This window comes from Camelus ferus, chromosome 7, assembly GCF_009834535.1.
Source record: "Camelus ferus isolate YT-003-E chromosome 7, BCGSAC_Cfer_1.0, whole genome shotgun sequence".
NCBI classification, from domain to species: Eukaryota; Metazoa; Chordata; class Mammalia; order Artiodactyla; family Camelidae; genus Camelus; species Camelus ferus.
This window is the reverse complement of record NC_045702.1, coordinates 61,964,098-61,979,523: the sequence shown is the minus strand read 5'-3', so window position 1 is coordinate 61,979,523 and position 15,426 is coordinate 61,964,098. Positions and strand designations below refer to the sequence as shown.

The window sequence follows — 15,426 nt, the reverse complement described above, 5'->3', positions numbered from 1 at the left end:
AACTTGTAAATCTAAGTTAATTAGTGTTGGTTTGCTGATTCCCTGTTCATGTTTTTTTTGCTAGCCAGCTGGATTTTCAAAGAGACATATCTGGCCTTGAAATGTTGGCTTGCTGCCTCCCTGCCTCTACTTTTGTGATAATGATGCTGCTAAAGCTGTTCCATGCCTATTGGCCAAATACCCCAAGCTTGTAATTAACCCTATAAAACCTCATGCACACATCTTGCAGGTGTTCAGAGCTTCGGAGCAAAAGCCCCTCAGAGCCTGCCGGCGTAATAAATCTGAGAGCTCCAACCCTCTGAGTGGTGCTTGTTTCTTGGCTGGCCTGTCATTTCCGTAACATCCACAGGGTTTCCAATTTTTATTACTTTTGTACATTTGGTGGGAAGTTGCCATGTGTTAATAGCAAATTATTGTGTGTGGTAACTAATTTGGAAGTAAGGCCTTTTTCTAGACACTGGTATATATATCACCTGTTTACTTGCTTCAGGCATTGGTTTCTTTACTGACTAATTCTGGGGAAAGAAAACTATACCTGATATGTTTCTCCAAGAATTTCTGTTAGATTAGTTAAACAAATAAATACTTTTAAAAGGCATGGCAATTGTATTTTTAAGAAAGATATTTTAGGGGTGGTCATGATTTTGAATCAAATTATGAACTTTTAGTCTCATGTATGTGTATATATTTGAATGTATGTAAGCATGTGCATATAATGTGTGGAGGAGTTTAGTTGCGTAACCCAACCGTGCCTTCTTTACCACTTTTGGTGCTGTGCTTTCATTATGACTGTTGGGGAGAAATTGGGACAAGGAAGAACAGAAAAACAAGAGTAATTACATACTTTTCTTCCCTCACTCTGTGTAAGACCTTAAGCCTCCATATGCTTTTCTTATTCCAGCAGTCTTCCCTAGAAACGTCATTTTAAAGGCAACTGCATGTTCCCATGGAAACAATGTTATAATTAGTTGGAGGTTGGAGCCTGTCTGAGGCTCCAAATAATTTACTAATTTCTTTGGTGTTTACTCTGTTCCTGGAACTTTGCTAGCCCCTGGCTATAGAGGCAGATAGGACTTGTTCTTTCCCTTCTCTTGGGTCTGAGAGAGATATATATTTGATATTTAAAACTTCACTACTTTGGCAGAGGTATTGTGCTGGGAAATGTCTAGTGGGTTTTCTAAAACATTAGAGATCAGTTACCTGGGTTGCTTGTTGAACTGCAATTTCTGGTTCTAATTCTGAAATACTTTTTTATTAGGTCTGTGTTGGGACCTAGGAATTGTATGTTTGAGAACTTCCCTGGGTGATGTTGATGGAGATGATCCATGGGCAATACTGAGAGATAGTGTGTTGGTTTGAAACATAGGGATTTAGGAAAACTTCAGAGAGGAGTTGTGAAAGTGGGGAATTGGTTTGGTTTCGTTAGAGGGGGTGTGTGTGTGTGTGTGTGTGTGTGTGTGTGGTTTCTTTAGAGGGTGTGTGTGTGTGTGTGTGTGTGTGTGTGTGTGGTTTCTTTAGAGGGTGTGTGTGTGTGTGTGTGTGTGTGTTGCAGGAAAACAGATGTGGCGCGTGAGAAGGGCTGTGTCCCAGGCTTCGGCTGAGCCCCTGGGACGTACCCTGCCAAGTGTGGGTCCTTGGCTTCGCGCAGGAAAGAATTCAAGAGCGAGCCACAGTTGAGTGAGTGAAAGATTTGTTCAGAGGGATACATTGAAAGGCAAGAGAAAGGCCATGAGGTGTGGGGGTTCGGTGCTCAGATTAAAAGTAGGTACACATTCCATAGACAGAATGCGGACTGTCTCCAAAGAGGGAGAGGAGGGTGGCCGCGAAGGCACCGTGTTGCTAGTTTTTATGGGCTTGGTGGCTTCATATGCTAATAAGTGGAAGGACCAGTCTAAGTAGCCTGGAGAAGGGACTGGGATTCCCAGGAAGTTGGCCATTTCCCAGTCTGACCTTTTGTGGCTAGCCCTGGGACTGCCATGGTGCCTGTGGGCGTTTTATTCACCCTGTTAATGTATTATAATGAGCGTATAATGAAGCTCAAGATCTACTAGAAGTTAAGTCTCTTATAATCCTGAGCCTCAAGGCCTACTGGGGGTTGAATCTTTCACCATTTTGATGTTAATTGCTGTAGCATTCCTTGAATGGTTGTGCCCTGCCCCCTTCCATCCTGTCTCAGTATTCTGGAAGTAATGGCACACTTGGGGGTGAGGCAGAACACTATGTCATAAAAAATCGTAGATTTGACCGGTGATGATAAGATAAAATACACACCTCCTTAATTTAAAAATAAGCAAGTTCTACTCTAAGTCTCAAATAATCAACCTAAATGTACCACGTATTTGGGTTACAAAGGACACCAAAGGGCCAATATAGTGTTTCTAAAGGGCAAAAATTTGACAGCATAAATCTCTCAAGTTCATATACCAGCTAATTTTGTTTACAGGCTAATATTACAAGGACTTCAGGTGTCTGCTTTGAATAGCCTGTTTTTAAAAGGAAGCTTTTAAAGAAAACTTAAATTGCTAACTTCTATCCGTCTTGATAACTTTCCCCGATACAAATAAGACCTTTAGAATCCCTCATTTGGAGTGAGTAAACCAAAGAGCTAAAGAACAGGTAGAAAGCAGTGAGATGTGAGATTTAAGTCTCAATTATGTAGTATAAATTGGGTACATTGGTGAGAAATGATAAGGTAAAATCTAGGGATTACTTACGTATTAATTAAGCAATTATCATTATTTAAAAATCTTTGGTTAGCTCAGTCAGGTCGTATATTATATCTGTGGATCATAATGCTTGGACCTTTTTACCACATTAATTTGGTAATGATTAGTTCATAGGTGCTCTTATAAAATGCTCTTTGTCACCCAAGTTTCTTTTGTTTTTTTTTTAAATCATGGTTAAGTTCAATCATTAGTTATGAAGGTCCCATATAGTAATTTTATTTTAAATTCCCATAAGTACATCTTTACTTGATTTAATGGTAATATTATATATATTGTGACAATTATTTTTATATATATGTTCTATGTATTTTAAAGAAGGAAAATTTCTGTTTGTTTAAAGTGGTGATTTCTACGTCAGTACATATGTTCTATTATGTTACAATTCTGCAGCGCAATTAAAACTCTTTTCATCTTATTTTTTTTTAAGGGTCTGAAAAGCCCTCCTGAGAGCCTCAGTGATCTTGGTGCCATTGAGAGTCTCCGGGTCCCTGGAAAGGTATTGATCTATATGAGTGAGCGTGACTTTTAACTTCCTTAAGAAAATGTTACTGCCTTTGGATGCTATTGATACACAGAAGCTTTTCCTTCCCACAGGCAGATAGTTGTTATGATAAGCTAGGTAAAGTTTTATAATGCAGTAAGCTTGGGGCTTGTTTTTGCTTTCATTACTCATTGGGATGCAGTATGATTCATTATAATGAAGCAGAAAACGCGAAATTAATAAATTTAGAGTTTATTATTGTACCAAATTCTTCAACAGAAAGCAGTTATATATATAGAGGAACCTTATTGATTCATCTCCTGTAATTCAGATAAATAAAATGAAATGATTTACTTTTTATGCTGTAACACTGAGGCAAAAATCATAGTAAATTATGTTTTTGTTATGGAGCAGAGATTTTTGAATAAATAGCTAAAGCATAGTTTACACTAAATTGTAGATATCTTGGATTTTAATCCCCTGATATTCATGTGAACTTTGCAGTCTACAAATTTAATAGGTGTTATTTGAAAGCTAGCTGGCTTCCCCTCAGGAGAAATATTAACCATTGTTAAATAAATAAATCCCTGCTGTTTCTCCCTCTGGGGCGTTTCCTCTTGGAGCTGCCTCCCTGAATAGCAGCGCCATCATACATCAAAGCCTGTTTTGAATGTCTGCTCTTGTGATTTTCAATTTGAAGATCATATTTGAAACTACTGTTTGTTTTCTGTGTCCGGCATCTTAATCCATAGGGCTTGTTTCTCTTGATCAGCAAAGATTAGGCCTCTCATCACACCTCAGTGTTGGCTGTTTGGAGAATGATTTCCCACCTTTCTGAGGTGCCTTACCCCCTAAGGTGAATTTTGTATTTACTGCTTAGCTTTTATTTTAAGTCATATCCAAATACGATAAAATTCTACCCAACCCTTTTGCATGCAATAGCTCAGACAAAAACCTTAAAGAGGCATTTTGAATAGTTTTATATGTTACAATGACTACTGGATGTGATAAAATTGGGAACTGAGAGAGAACCATAAATCCTAACTGATACATTATTTTCTTTACTACTTTGACTTAAGAAAAGATAATCAGGCATTATGAACATGCCTTGAATTAGATTGCATTAGCTGTTTCAGAACCAGAGTAAAATTGGTGAGTCTCTTTTAAAACTACATGAATGCATTACTTAAGAACTTTCTATTGTCTCTAAACCATGAGCCTGTAATGTTTTTCCAGTAGTTGTAGGAGGTGAATTTATAATGATCTCATTACAGTCTTACTGCCTTCTCACTCTCTCCTCATCAGTGATCAGCGGTGTCTACTTTTGAGATGATGGGCTCTAGGTAGAGAGGCCAATCTGAAATCACAAGGTCAGCAGATGTAAATATTTTCGGGTGATGATTAAGCCTGGGGCCGTGGTCTGATTGACACACACTAAGAAGCTAATTTAGTTAAATTGGGAAACATTTAAGGGTAAAATCACTTTCAATGCTCTCAGCTTAAACAGCCTTGCTCTGAGAGAACCTTACAGGCTTCTTGTGCTGTTCCCTCGGTGCTCGCTCTTGAAACCACACAGGCGTGGCGGGGCTGAGCTACTATGGATGGGTTTGAGGATTGAAGAGTTGCTGGGTTCAGAGAGTGGTAAAGCTCCAGTCGGTAGACTGAGTTTGATGTGGGTGAAGTTTGCAGTCAGTACTGAAATTAAGGGTTAAGAAGTCTCCTTTTCAGAAGTTCCGTATACAGCACAGCTAAGTATATTATGCTGAAATATAATGCTGTTTCACAACTTAGATGTTACTTTGTAGTTAGGTAGTACATATAAATTTAATTTTCCCTAATTTTTTTTATTATTCCCCAGAACTTTTTCAACTTACAATTAGAAGGGTGTACTCTTTGACCAACATCTCATAATTTTTCCCACCCCCAGCCTCTGGTAGCCACCATTCTGGTCGCTGTTTCTGTGAGTTTGGCTTTTTTAGATTACACATTTTAGTGATATCATACAGTATTTGTCTTTGCCTGGCTTATTTCATTTAGCATAAATCCCTCAGGGTTCATCTGTGTTATCATACATGGCAAGATTTGCTTCTTTCTCATGGCTGAATTATATTCCATTATGTGTATGTGTGTGTATTTATATTTATGTATCTGTATATCTGTATCTCTCACATCTTTATCTGTTCATCTGTTGACTGACACTTAGGTTGTTTCCATGTCTTGGCTATTGTGAATAGTGCTGCGATGAACATGGGAGTGCTGACATCTCTTTGAGAGTCTTTTTTTCATTTCTTTCGGGTGTATACCCAGAAGTCAGATTGCTGGATTATATGGTATTTGTATTTTTAATTTTTTGAGGAACCTCCATGCTGTTTTCCATAGTAGCTGCACCCATTTACATTCCCACCAATGGTACACAGAGATTCTCATTTCTTCACATCCTCTCCCACACTAGTATCTCATTGTGGTTTTGATTTGCATTTCCCTGATGATTAGTGATGTCAGTGTATGTTTTTACATGATTTATTTTTATACAATTGCTTTAAAATTAATGTTGCAGCTAGTTCTTATGACTTGAATTTTGATGCCCTCAGAATGATTTATTTAAGTTTTTCAAATTACTAAAAGCATTTCAACAAAATGTTAAATAGTAATTTGAAACTATTATTTTAAAATAACCATTTCCTCTAATAAATAAGTAGTGTGTACTATGAACAGAAAACATGGTAAACCAAAAAAAAAAAAAATCTCAAAAATCATCAACATAGTCAAAGTTAACATTGCCTTCTAGCCTTTTTCCTTCACATAGTCAACAAATTTATACTGAGCATTGACCATGTGCTAGATATTCTTAAGGGTTTGGCAGTACAGCAGTGGAAAAGACAAAGGTCTTTTTCAAAAGACAAAACTCCTCTTGTCAGGGAGCTTACTTAGGTTCAGTGGAGGGAAGACAGACAGTAAACAAGGTGATTGCAAATTATGATGGCTACTATGAAGGAAATAGGGTGAAGAGATCAACTCTGTGGAGGTGGGGGTGGTTTTACATGGAGTAGTTCATGTTGGCTCCTCCCTTCTTTTTTTCTCTTATGAAAATGGTAGTATACTCTATGAATTATTTGAAAGCTCAGGTCTTAAACTGAGTAAGCTGTATTGCATAGATATACTTTGGTTGAGATAGATATTTTTTGAACTTGGTAATGATACCTGTGATGGCTATTATCAAAGAGACAACAAATAATAAATGTTGGTGAGGATATGGAGAAAAGGGAACTTTAGTACACTGTTGGTGGGAGTGTAAATTGTTGCAGCCCCTATGGAAAACAGTATGGAGATTTCTCAAAAAAATTGAAAATAGAACTACCAAATGATCCAGCAATTCCACTTATTGGTATTTATCTGAAGAAAATGAAAATACTACCTTGAAAAGATATGCACACTCCCATGTTCATTGCAGCATTATTTAGAATTGCCAAGACATGGAAACAACCTCAAGGTCTATTGAAGGATTTATGGATAAAGAAAATGTGATATAAATCTATATATGTGTATGTATTACATATGTATGTGTATGATATATTTAATATATATAGTGTAGTATACACACACGGTGGAATATTATTCAGCCACGAAAAAGGAAATCCTGCCATTTGTGCCAACATGGATAGACCTTGGTGATGTTATGCTAAGTGAAATAAGTCAGACAGAGAAAGACAAATGCCATATGACCTTTTATATGTGGAATCTGAAGGGAAAAAGCTCATATATACAGAGAACAGATTGGTAGTTGTTAAAGGTGGGGGTTTTGGGGGGCTGGGTGAAAGTGGAAAATGGGTGAAGGGAGTCAAAAGGTGCAGACTTCCAGTTATAGATTAGTCATGGAGGTGTAGAGTACAGCAAGGTGACTCTAGTTAATAATACTGTATAGCATATTCAAAAGTTGCTAAGAGAGTAGATCTTAAAAGCTCTTATCACAAGAGAAAAATTCTGTAACCATGTATGGTGATCATTGACTTAATGTGGTGATCATTTTGCAGTATATACAAATATCATTATTTTGTTGTACACTTGAAATTAATATAATGTTGTATGTCAGTTATACCTCAGTTGGAAAAAAAGGTTGGGTTCCTCTGATACTCTAGTGCAAGAAGTAAAAAACAAAAAAATCAATTTATACTGTTTAAGTAGTCAATATAAATACTTGTATGGAGAAGCTTCATGTAATGTAATAGCTCTACCCCACTCAAGTATAGGTAGAACATTAAAAAAAAAGATATCTTTCATATTCAAGTATGGGCCCATTTGGGCCCATTCTTTTTCCTTTTCTTGTCATCATGTCTTTTAAAGTTAGAACAAGGAATTGAGATTTCATTGAGTTTTCAAGAAAGAAAGTTTAGCTTGGGTGTGTTACGTTAAAGAGTCTTGTACAAAGGATAAGTAGGAAGAAAATATTAGGATGAATCATATGAAATGGCTATTTGTTGGGATTAAAAATGGTCTAATATTGGCAAATTTCATATGGTTCACTCATTAGAAAAAGGAGGGTAGTTAAGGAGAACTAAAGAAGGCCAGTAGGTGTGCTTGATAATCCAGAAAGTACTATTGATTTGTTTTTGTGTTTTTTTTTTTTTGAGAACTAAATAAATTCTGAGTGGGAAGAAACCTTAGAAATCATCTGGTACAATTCTGCATTTTATAGTCAAGGTGACCCTGTATCCCATTTTAAGAGGAGATGTGAGTCAAATAAAATAATCCATATACTGGAAATTTGGAATTTTGATGGACAAAATAGTATAGACAGTAAAAAAAAAAAAAGTTTCTTTTCAGAACTTGGTATAGGAAAGGAAACTGAGCAGATTAAGAAAATCTTAGTTTAAATAGTTCAGAACCAAGGTCAGTGGTGCCCAGACTTTGCTGGTAATTAGAATTAACCAGTATCGAGGCCACACCCCATTCCAATTAAATCACGGTGTGTTGGGTGGAGCCAAGTGTCGGTAGAGTTTAAAGATCCCCAGCTGATTCCCGTGTGGAGTCAAGTTTGAGAACTATTGGCCAAGCTGCGTACCTGGTGAGAAGAATGGAGAAAGGAAATACAGGAACTGTTCTAGATAAGAGTTTGGAAGTTTTACTGACAATTTTTGTGGTAAAAAGTGGAATGAAGAGTTAGTGATGATCTAAAATTTCATTCCTGGGAAATGAATTCTTTTTTTTTTTTTCAAATTATTGGGATTTTCATGCAGAGGTAAGGATATAAGAAATTAATCTATATAGTATTTACTGACTAAATTTGTTATCCATTTAAGGAAATTTATACTGTTTGAATTATGTGAAAGGTTTTTACTTAGTTTAATTGGTTACAAGAAATCTGAAGAATTAAGACCAAAATTTTTTATAATATGTAATAATTGCAGTGGCCACATGGTGAGTAGTTATAAAACTTACTAGGACTGTGGTTGAGAGTATTTGTTGAATCTTCATTAAAAAAATATCAGTATTCAGAACCTTATGAATCTGCATCTAGACCTTAAGTAAACTTCCCATAGTGCTTCCATAATGTTTACATATCATAAACCTGAGAAAGAAGACTAATATGAATATTGTTTTATTAATTTTTAAGGAAATATTTCCTCCCTATATTGTTCTGTAAAGCTAAAGAGTTTTTGTTGTTTTTAAGGCCTTGATTTTACTAACACATAAATTAGTAGCTCAGCTGTGTTTACTCTTACATGATTGATTTAGTTATGCCTTTGAGTTTTTTTCACTAAAGAAAAATACAGGGAGAGGAGACAAAAGAAATCTGCTGCAGTCAAAACCTGAAAATGTATTTGTCTAAATATAAGAAAATATTTTTGTTTGCATACTTAATTTATTCCACAAATATTTACTGAGTAGCTGCCCTAGCATTTCTATTCCGTAACACTCTGGGACTTTGGGCAGAATGTTTTCTAGCATTTAGAATACTTCTGTGAAGTAAGATAAACGGCTTTGATTTGACTTCTTAGTATCCTTGAAAGGAATCCTAAAACCGCAGTAACTACAGAGCTTTATTTTTAGAACTTTACCAGGATAAGAGGAAAGGGCTGGACTAAGAGTCAAGAGGGCTAGGTTCGAAGTATTGACTTAAACATTCAGTTTATTAAGAAGTCCTTTTAATAGCTTTGTACTTCAGTTTGCTCATCTGTGAAAAGATGTGATTAGACTAGATGATATTTAAGAGCCCTTTTAGCTTGGGTATTTTATACTCTCTATATTGTAATATTTGTGGAGAGAGATGACATACAAAGACTGTACTGAGCAGTTTTTTAGAAGATGAGTACTTTGCTCTCTGTGTTACTGAAGTTTATGACTAGGAGACTTTTAGCTTTAGTGATTGGGATAAAAACTTTCAAATTAGGATCATGTTTCATTTAAGACAGGTGTCTTCTGCAGGTGGTACCAAGAGGGACTCTAACCACGAATCTGCAAAATCATTTAGAGTTTTTCTTAGGCATTCATGGCTAACAATATTTAACTATTCTTTTTAACCATTAGTAAAATTATACTTCTCTTGGCTTCAGATGTTTTGAGATTATTAACCCTTGTTTCATAGCAAATCATAAAAGATCATTTATGCAGTGCATTTGGCAGTCATTTATTGAGCCAGGCAATTAAGGTGTTTTTTTTTGGAGGGGGGAGGGTATGGGGAGGTAATTAGGTTTATTTATTTGTTTATTTCTTAATGGAGGAACTGGGGATTGACCTTCTAAGACCTCGTGCATGCTAGACACACACTCTAACACTGAGCTATACCTTCCCTCCAATTACTAAGTTCTGATAATGCAAAGTTGTACAAGACTGTTCCTCCCTCAACCTGAGTAGGAGAGACAAGCAAAAATAGGTAATTGCAGAGGAGTATGCAGAGGTCTATACCAAGGTATATATAGTGTTAGCACAGCCAGGAGAGGAGATGGGTGGCTAGAGAAGTGAGTGTTGGGTCTTCTAGAATTGGTGATTAATTTGTTTTAAATTTAAGGATAGTTAGTGTAAAGGTGGATTTGAGTGGAAATCCTGGACTATGATTCTGATTAAGAAGGAGATAAGAATATGACATTTACGAAATGGAAAAGGGTTAAATTTGAGAGACATTTTAAAAGCAAGATTTCAGACTGCGGGTTTTATTGGATGTTGAAGGTGAAGGAATTGGAAAGACTGAGGTTATTAGACACTGGGATTGAAGGTGCTGTGATGCTTTTCTCAGAATAGGTAGTATTTCTTCTTTTGAGTAGAGGGTCTGCTGAGGTGTTTGAAAACTAAAAACCAAAAACCCCCTAAATTAAGACTTATGCACTGAATTTTTCTCTCTATACTTCAGTTTATGTGTCTTTTCTTTACCTTTAGCTGGACAGGCATGTGGCAAACAGCTTGATGTTTATGAATGAAGTTGAGAAGTTTTTAGAGATAGCTTTAAATATATATATATTTGATGTCTCCAGATCGATTATCTTTAATAGATAATAAATAAATTGCAGAAATAAATTGAGGAAAATACTTGTTAAAAATATCGTAACTGTTAAATAAGAAAAGTAATAATATATTTGGCAGAGTATCAAATATCAGCATTTTGCTTTCTAATTTTGTGATTTTTAGTACATGTTTAATAATTCAGTACAGTTCTGTGAATAAAATCAGTTTTTCTTTAAGATCTGTTTCCTTAAAAATGTGTATATTTGGAATGCTGTTATTTTGAAGAAAGGATTAAAAGTACATTACTTTGATCACTTAATATGTTATAAAGCTGGATTAATTTATCAAATCTTCTATAAATTGTTTTCCTGAAACCTCCTTTCATATTGTAACCTCAGTAATATTCCACTAGATGGCACTGAAAGGCTGAAGAAAAACAGTGTAGACTTGAAAAACTATGTTTTATTTAAAACACAAACACAAACTGATGAACCTACTGCTTTGATGGATTATTGTTGTTTTACTGAGATTTTAAGAAAAATGTGCCATTTCCCCACTTAATCAGACATCTGGCAATTCATTATAGTTTTAGGTTATCTGTGATCTTGAATCCAATTTCATTTGGAAACTGAAATCCTATTTTTGTTCAGTGAGTTATGATTTTTATAATACTGATTGAATATTGCAGACTTCCTGTTTTTGTTCTTTCTTAAAGCTTTGTATAGATTTTGATGGATAAACATTTTTTGCTCTCAATTAGAGCTCTAATGTGATGTATACTTCGGTGAGACCGTGATTTCTGGTTTTAGAATTTATTGTAACGGAATAGCTCTTTTTATGTTGACTGATGAAAAAATGCACATAGAAAAAGAGAAGCATTTGTCTTGGCAAACCCAAATTCATGCTTTATAAGAGCAAACTTTCTTCTTTTACTCCCTCCCTCACTCCCGCCACAATGCATTCTTCATTTATGCAGGTATATGATGTGAACTGTGGTCTAATATAGCTAACTACAGAAATGGAAGTTGATTTGAATTTCTTTTTTTTTATTCTATAATACATTTTTTGCAGGGTTTTGAAACCTGACCTGTCAAATGAAGATTTTTATATTTATCTTTTTGTTTGGGTAAAAACCTGCTACTGACAATTGTAAGCTTCTAGGCTGCTCTGTGGGTTTAAAAATTAGATTAAAATACTTTTCAAAATTTTAGAGACCTGTTTACAGCTTAACAGGTAAGGAGACCTGTAAAGTTGTCGTAACTAACTGTTCACACTTATAAAAGTGAATAGAATTGAAAGTCCTGAACTTGAGTTGATATTTTTAATTAGTGTGGTAATTTTGGATAATTTGAAAGTAGTCATTAAATGTAAAATTTGTAGTTTTTCTTTTCCCTCTTGAACTTGAATACATTCCCGTAAGAGAGGAACTCATGTGGGAAATTGCTTTGTAAAGTTATAGCCTGGTTCTTTAGAAACCATAAGTATATTGGAAATGTTTTATAACATCTTATGCTTGAGGGCTCCAGTTGTTTTATAGACTTGAATCCCCAGTTCTTATATGACCTTTTGTTGTTATGTTGACAGGAAAAATGGCTTGGCTAAAATCAAACATGTTCACTTTAATGTCTACTATGATTGTTTTCTTTATTTTTCATAAAGTTACATTTGCTATATGTATTTTTTATGTGTGTGTTCATGTAGCTTTATCTCAGATGATCAAAATAGAAAATATGCAATCTTACAGTGTTTTGTGACTGCTGGAAAAGACTGCCTCTAAAATATTGAATAACTTCTTCGTTATACACCACTTTCCTAGAATAACCCTGCTTGGTTTATTTTGTTAAGAAAATATTGAATATTTATGTTTACTTTTGGAATATAGCATCTGGCACAGTGATATGTGCTAAGATGCTTTATTTTTAGTGAAGGAAAAATATGGTTCCAGTATATATAAAAATATATTGGATTTTAAAAGCATCACAATTGTTGCATTTTATTACCTTTTGGTGTGCATGCTGTCTCCCCCTATGACATTTTTCTGCCCTGTGGGAAGCCATCCTATGCTGGTTAACCTGTTGTATGCATTCCCACTTCACTGTTTTTACTTTTGCTTTGCTTTATGTTTGTAGCCTTATTCCCCCCAGTTTGTAAAACTTGAAATTTTACCTTTCCTCGTATTCTCTAAATGCCACCTCTTCCATCAGATGTGAGCTCACTATCCTTTGATGCCCTTCATTTTGTGTGTGTTCCTTTGTGTTCTGCCTGGCATCATCATTGTTTATTCCTCTGACTCCCCCCCCCCCCATTACTTAAGTAACTGTTTGAGGAAAGAGCTGTGTTTTACTCATCTTTGTTTCTGTGTGACTTAGTGTGGAGAATTTTTACCTGGTGGGAATTGAAAAAAATTGTTAAATTGAAATACATGACTTGACCAGGAAAGATAGGGTAATAGAGCTTTGCTAGTAGGCAGGTTACTTCCTCATGACAGGGAGAGAGGTTTAATTTGTTCTTTTTTGATGCTTGTACTTTTGTTTTTATCCCCTTTACAATTAAATTCATGACTGTAATTGTAGTTTTTCTCTAGCTTTAATTCCAGGGTGACATTGATGTACTTTATTTTAGATATAGTAGATTACATACCATTAGAAGGCAAGTTGTGGCATATTTGGTGGTCTGTAGTTGTTGACAAATCATTTTTGAATTTTCAAAGTTTACAGAGCATTTATACCACTTTTAAAGATAATATGTGTGTATTAGTTACTATGTAAAACAAACTTCACTATAAATTTTTTTTAATTTTATTGATAACATAATAGCAGTTTGTTAAGACTGAAATATTTTATTCCCAAACAATAGTTTAAGTATCTAATATTATTGTAACTTTAAAAAATATTACATATTTCAGTGTGGTATGAGGAGTTTCATTTGTTACTCTCTTCCCCTAATTTTACCTTTCAAATTTTTTGTAGGAAATCTTTTGTTCATTTTGTTTATGTAAAATTTTGTCTCATATATAGTGGGTCACAAAACTGGTTGTTTTTAGGTGACGAATTATGCTATTTTCAGATATCTCCAATCCTAGGGAACCAGTTATATAATGGCAAAATTATGGAGTAATGTGTTAAGAATATGCAGTCCAGCTGTTTGTTAATTTTTCTAATTTACATACATAAAATATCCCTAAAATCACCTAACATTTATTGTTACTTCTAGTTAGAAGAAAGAAATCCTTTCTTAAGAATTGGTGGAAGATTTTGACCATCAAAACAAGAACGTATTGTGTCTTCCTTTTGTTGTTGTTTTCCTTTTTTTTTGTACAGTTCACTGTTTAAATTAGTTTGATCAGTGATTTTTATCTACAGTGTGCCTTGGCACTTCGGAGCATAATGATGGAGAATAAGGAGAAACCTCAGTTCTCAAGAAGTGTGTAATCTGATCGAGCCAGCAGCACTAACAGCGATGAAACATTCAGAGAATGATTGGATAGGAGCAGAGTCTTATAGACAAGCAGCACAGTAGGATTAAAAGGGAAAACAGTGATCTGGATTCTAGGCAGAATGGAATTTGAGTTCAGATATGTATTTTCACACAGGAGCCACTAAGTTGTCTGTAAGGAGAGGGTATTTTAAAGGATATGGTTTTGGGCATTTGTTTTGGATTGAAATCTACTTTGCTATGTTTCTTTTTCTGCCTTTTCTTCGTTTTATCCCTCTCCTTAGTCCAGGTTACTTAGAGTGTCAAGTGTTAGATGCAATGTCTTTGGAATTGTATGCGTTTCTCTGCTCTCTGTGATAATTGCTGAGTTCTCTAGGAAGGAATGGCATTTGACCTTTTATATACATATACAGATTGTACTCTTTTTACAGATTCATCACATTTGTGAAATGTACACTTGTGAAATATTTATAAATGAAATCATGTTTTCCCTCTGACATTTTTAATAACTTTGGATATTTGTTTCTGTGTCATTTTGAGCATGTGTGTGTATGTGAGTGTCCTTTACAGGTGAAAAAAAAGCATGCATGAAGAGACTCAGTTGCCCAAGGTTGATAGCAGAGTTGCAGCTAAAACCTTTAGATCAATCAATTAGGTTGTGTAGAAAGAACCTCTGCATGGAGTTGTATGCCGTTGGCATTTATGCATTTGAGATGAAAATGTTCATTCGTTGCAGTCTGTTTGAATTTCTGGCTTGTTCCGTATCTGATGTTTTTCATTCTTAGCAATTTTTGTAATCTTCTTTTTTTTTTTTTTTTGAATAGTACCAAGTACATCTATGGTGCTGCGGAATTCCTAGGGAGGCAGCATTGCTATATCCCCACTTGGGTCTTATTCGTTCCCTTAGCTTGTAGCATCTGAAGCTGTGAACTTTTAGGGAGGAACATCGCCAGGAATTTCTGATCTCTTTTTCCATTTCGTGTCTCACTGTCAATTTAGATTTCCACTGGATGCAGGGAGGTTGCCTGTGGATAGGCTAACTAGTTGGGAATCCTTCCACGAGTTGTGTGGGTTTAGCCCAGGTCTGTTAAACCTCCTCAGCGCCGTTGTCCAAGGTGCTACACAGATTAGTGTGTTGTAGATAAATCCCCACCGGAATAGAGCTCCCACTGTTAAGATGCTGGATTTCTTGCTGTACTCAGAATATCTAATTGCATGCTAAATCAGTGATGGCTGTATCTTTAACATTTTTGTTTGTTTGTTTGTATATTTTATAAGTTGAGTTTTGGTACCGAAGAAGCTTTTTTTCCCCTGTACTTTTAGTTACACAGGTTTAGTTTTTATAGG

At 35.3% G+C, this 15,426-nt stretch overlaps 1 protein-coding gene across 1 annotated transcript in view; it reads left to right on the top strand.

Moving 5' to 3' along the window:
* Nucleotides 1-15,426, top strand: part of VPS50 (VPS50 subunit of EARP/GARPII complex) — a 105,811-nt gene that overhangs the window by 4,445 nt on the left and 85,940 nt on the right. Inside the window, exon 2 of the mRNA XM_006187033.3 lies at nucleotides 3,154-3,222. Within this exon, the coding sequence (XP_006187095.1) occupies nucleotides 3,154-3,222 (69 nt within the window). The remainder of the gene's footprint in view (nucleotides 1-3,153; nucleotides 3,223-15,426) is intronic.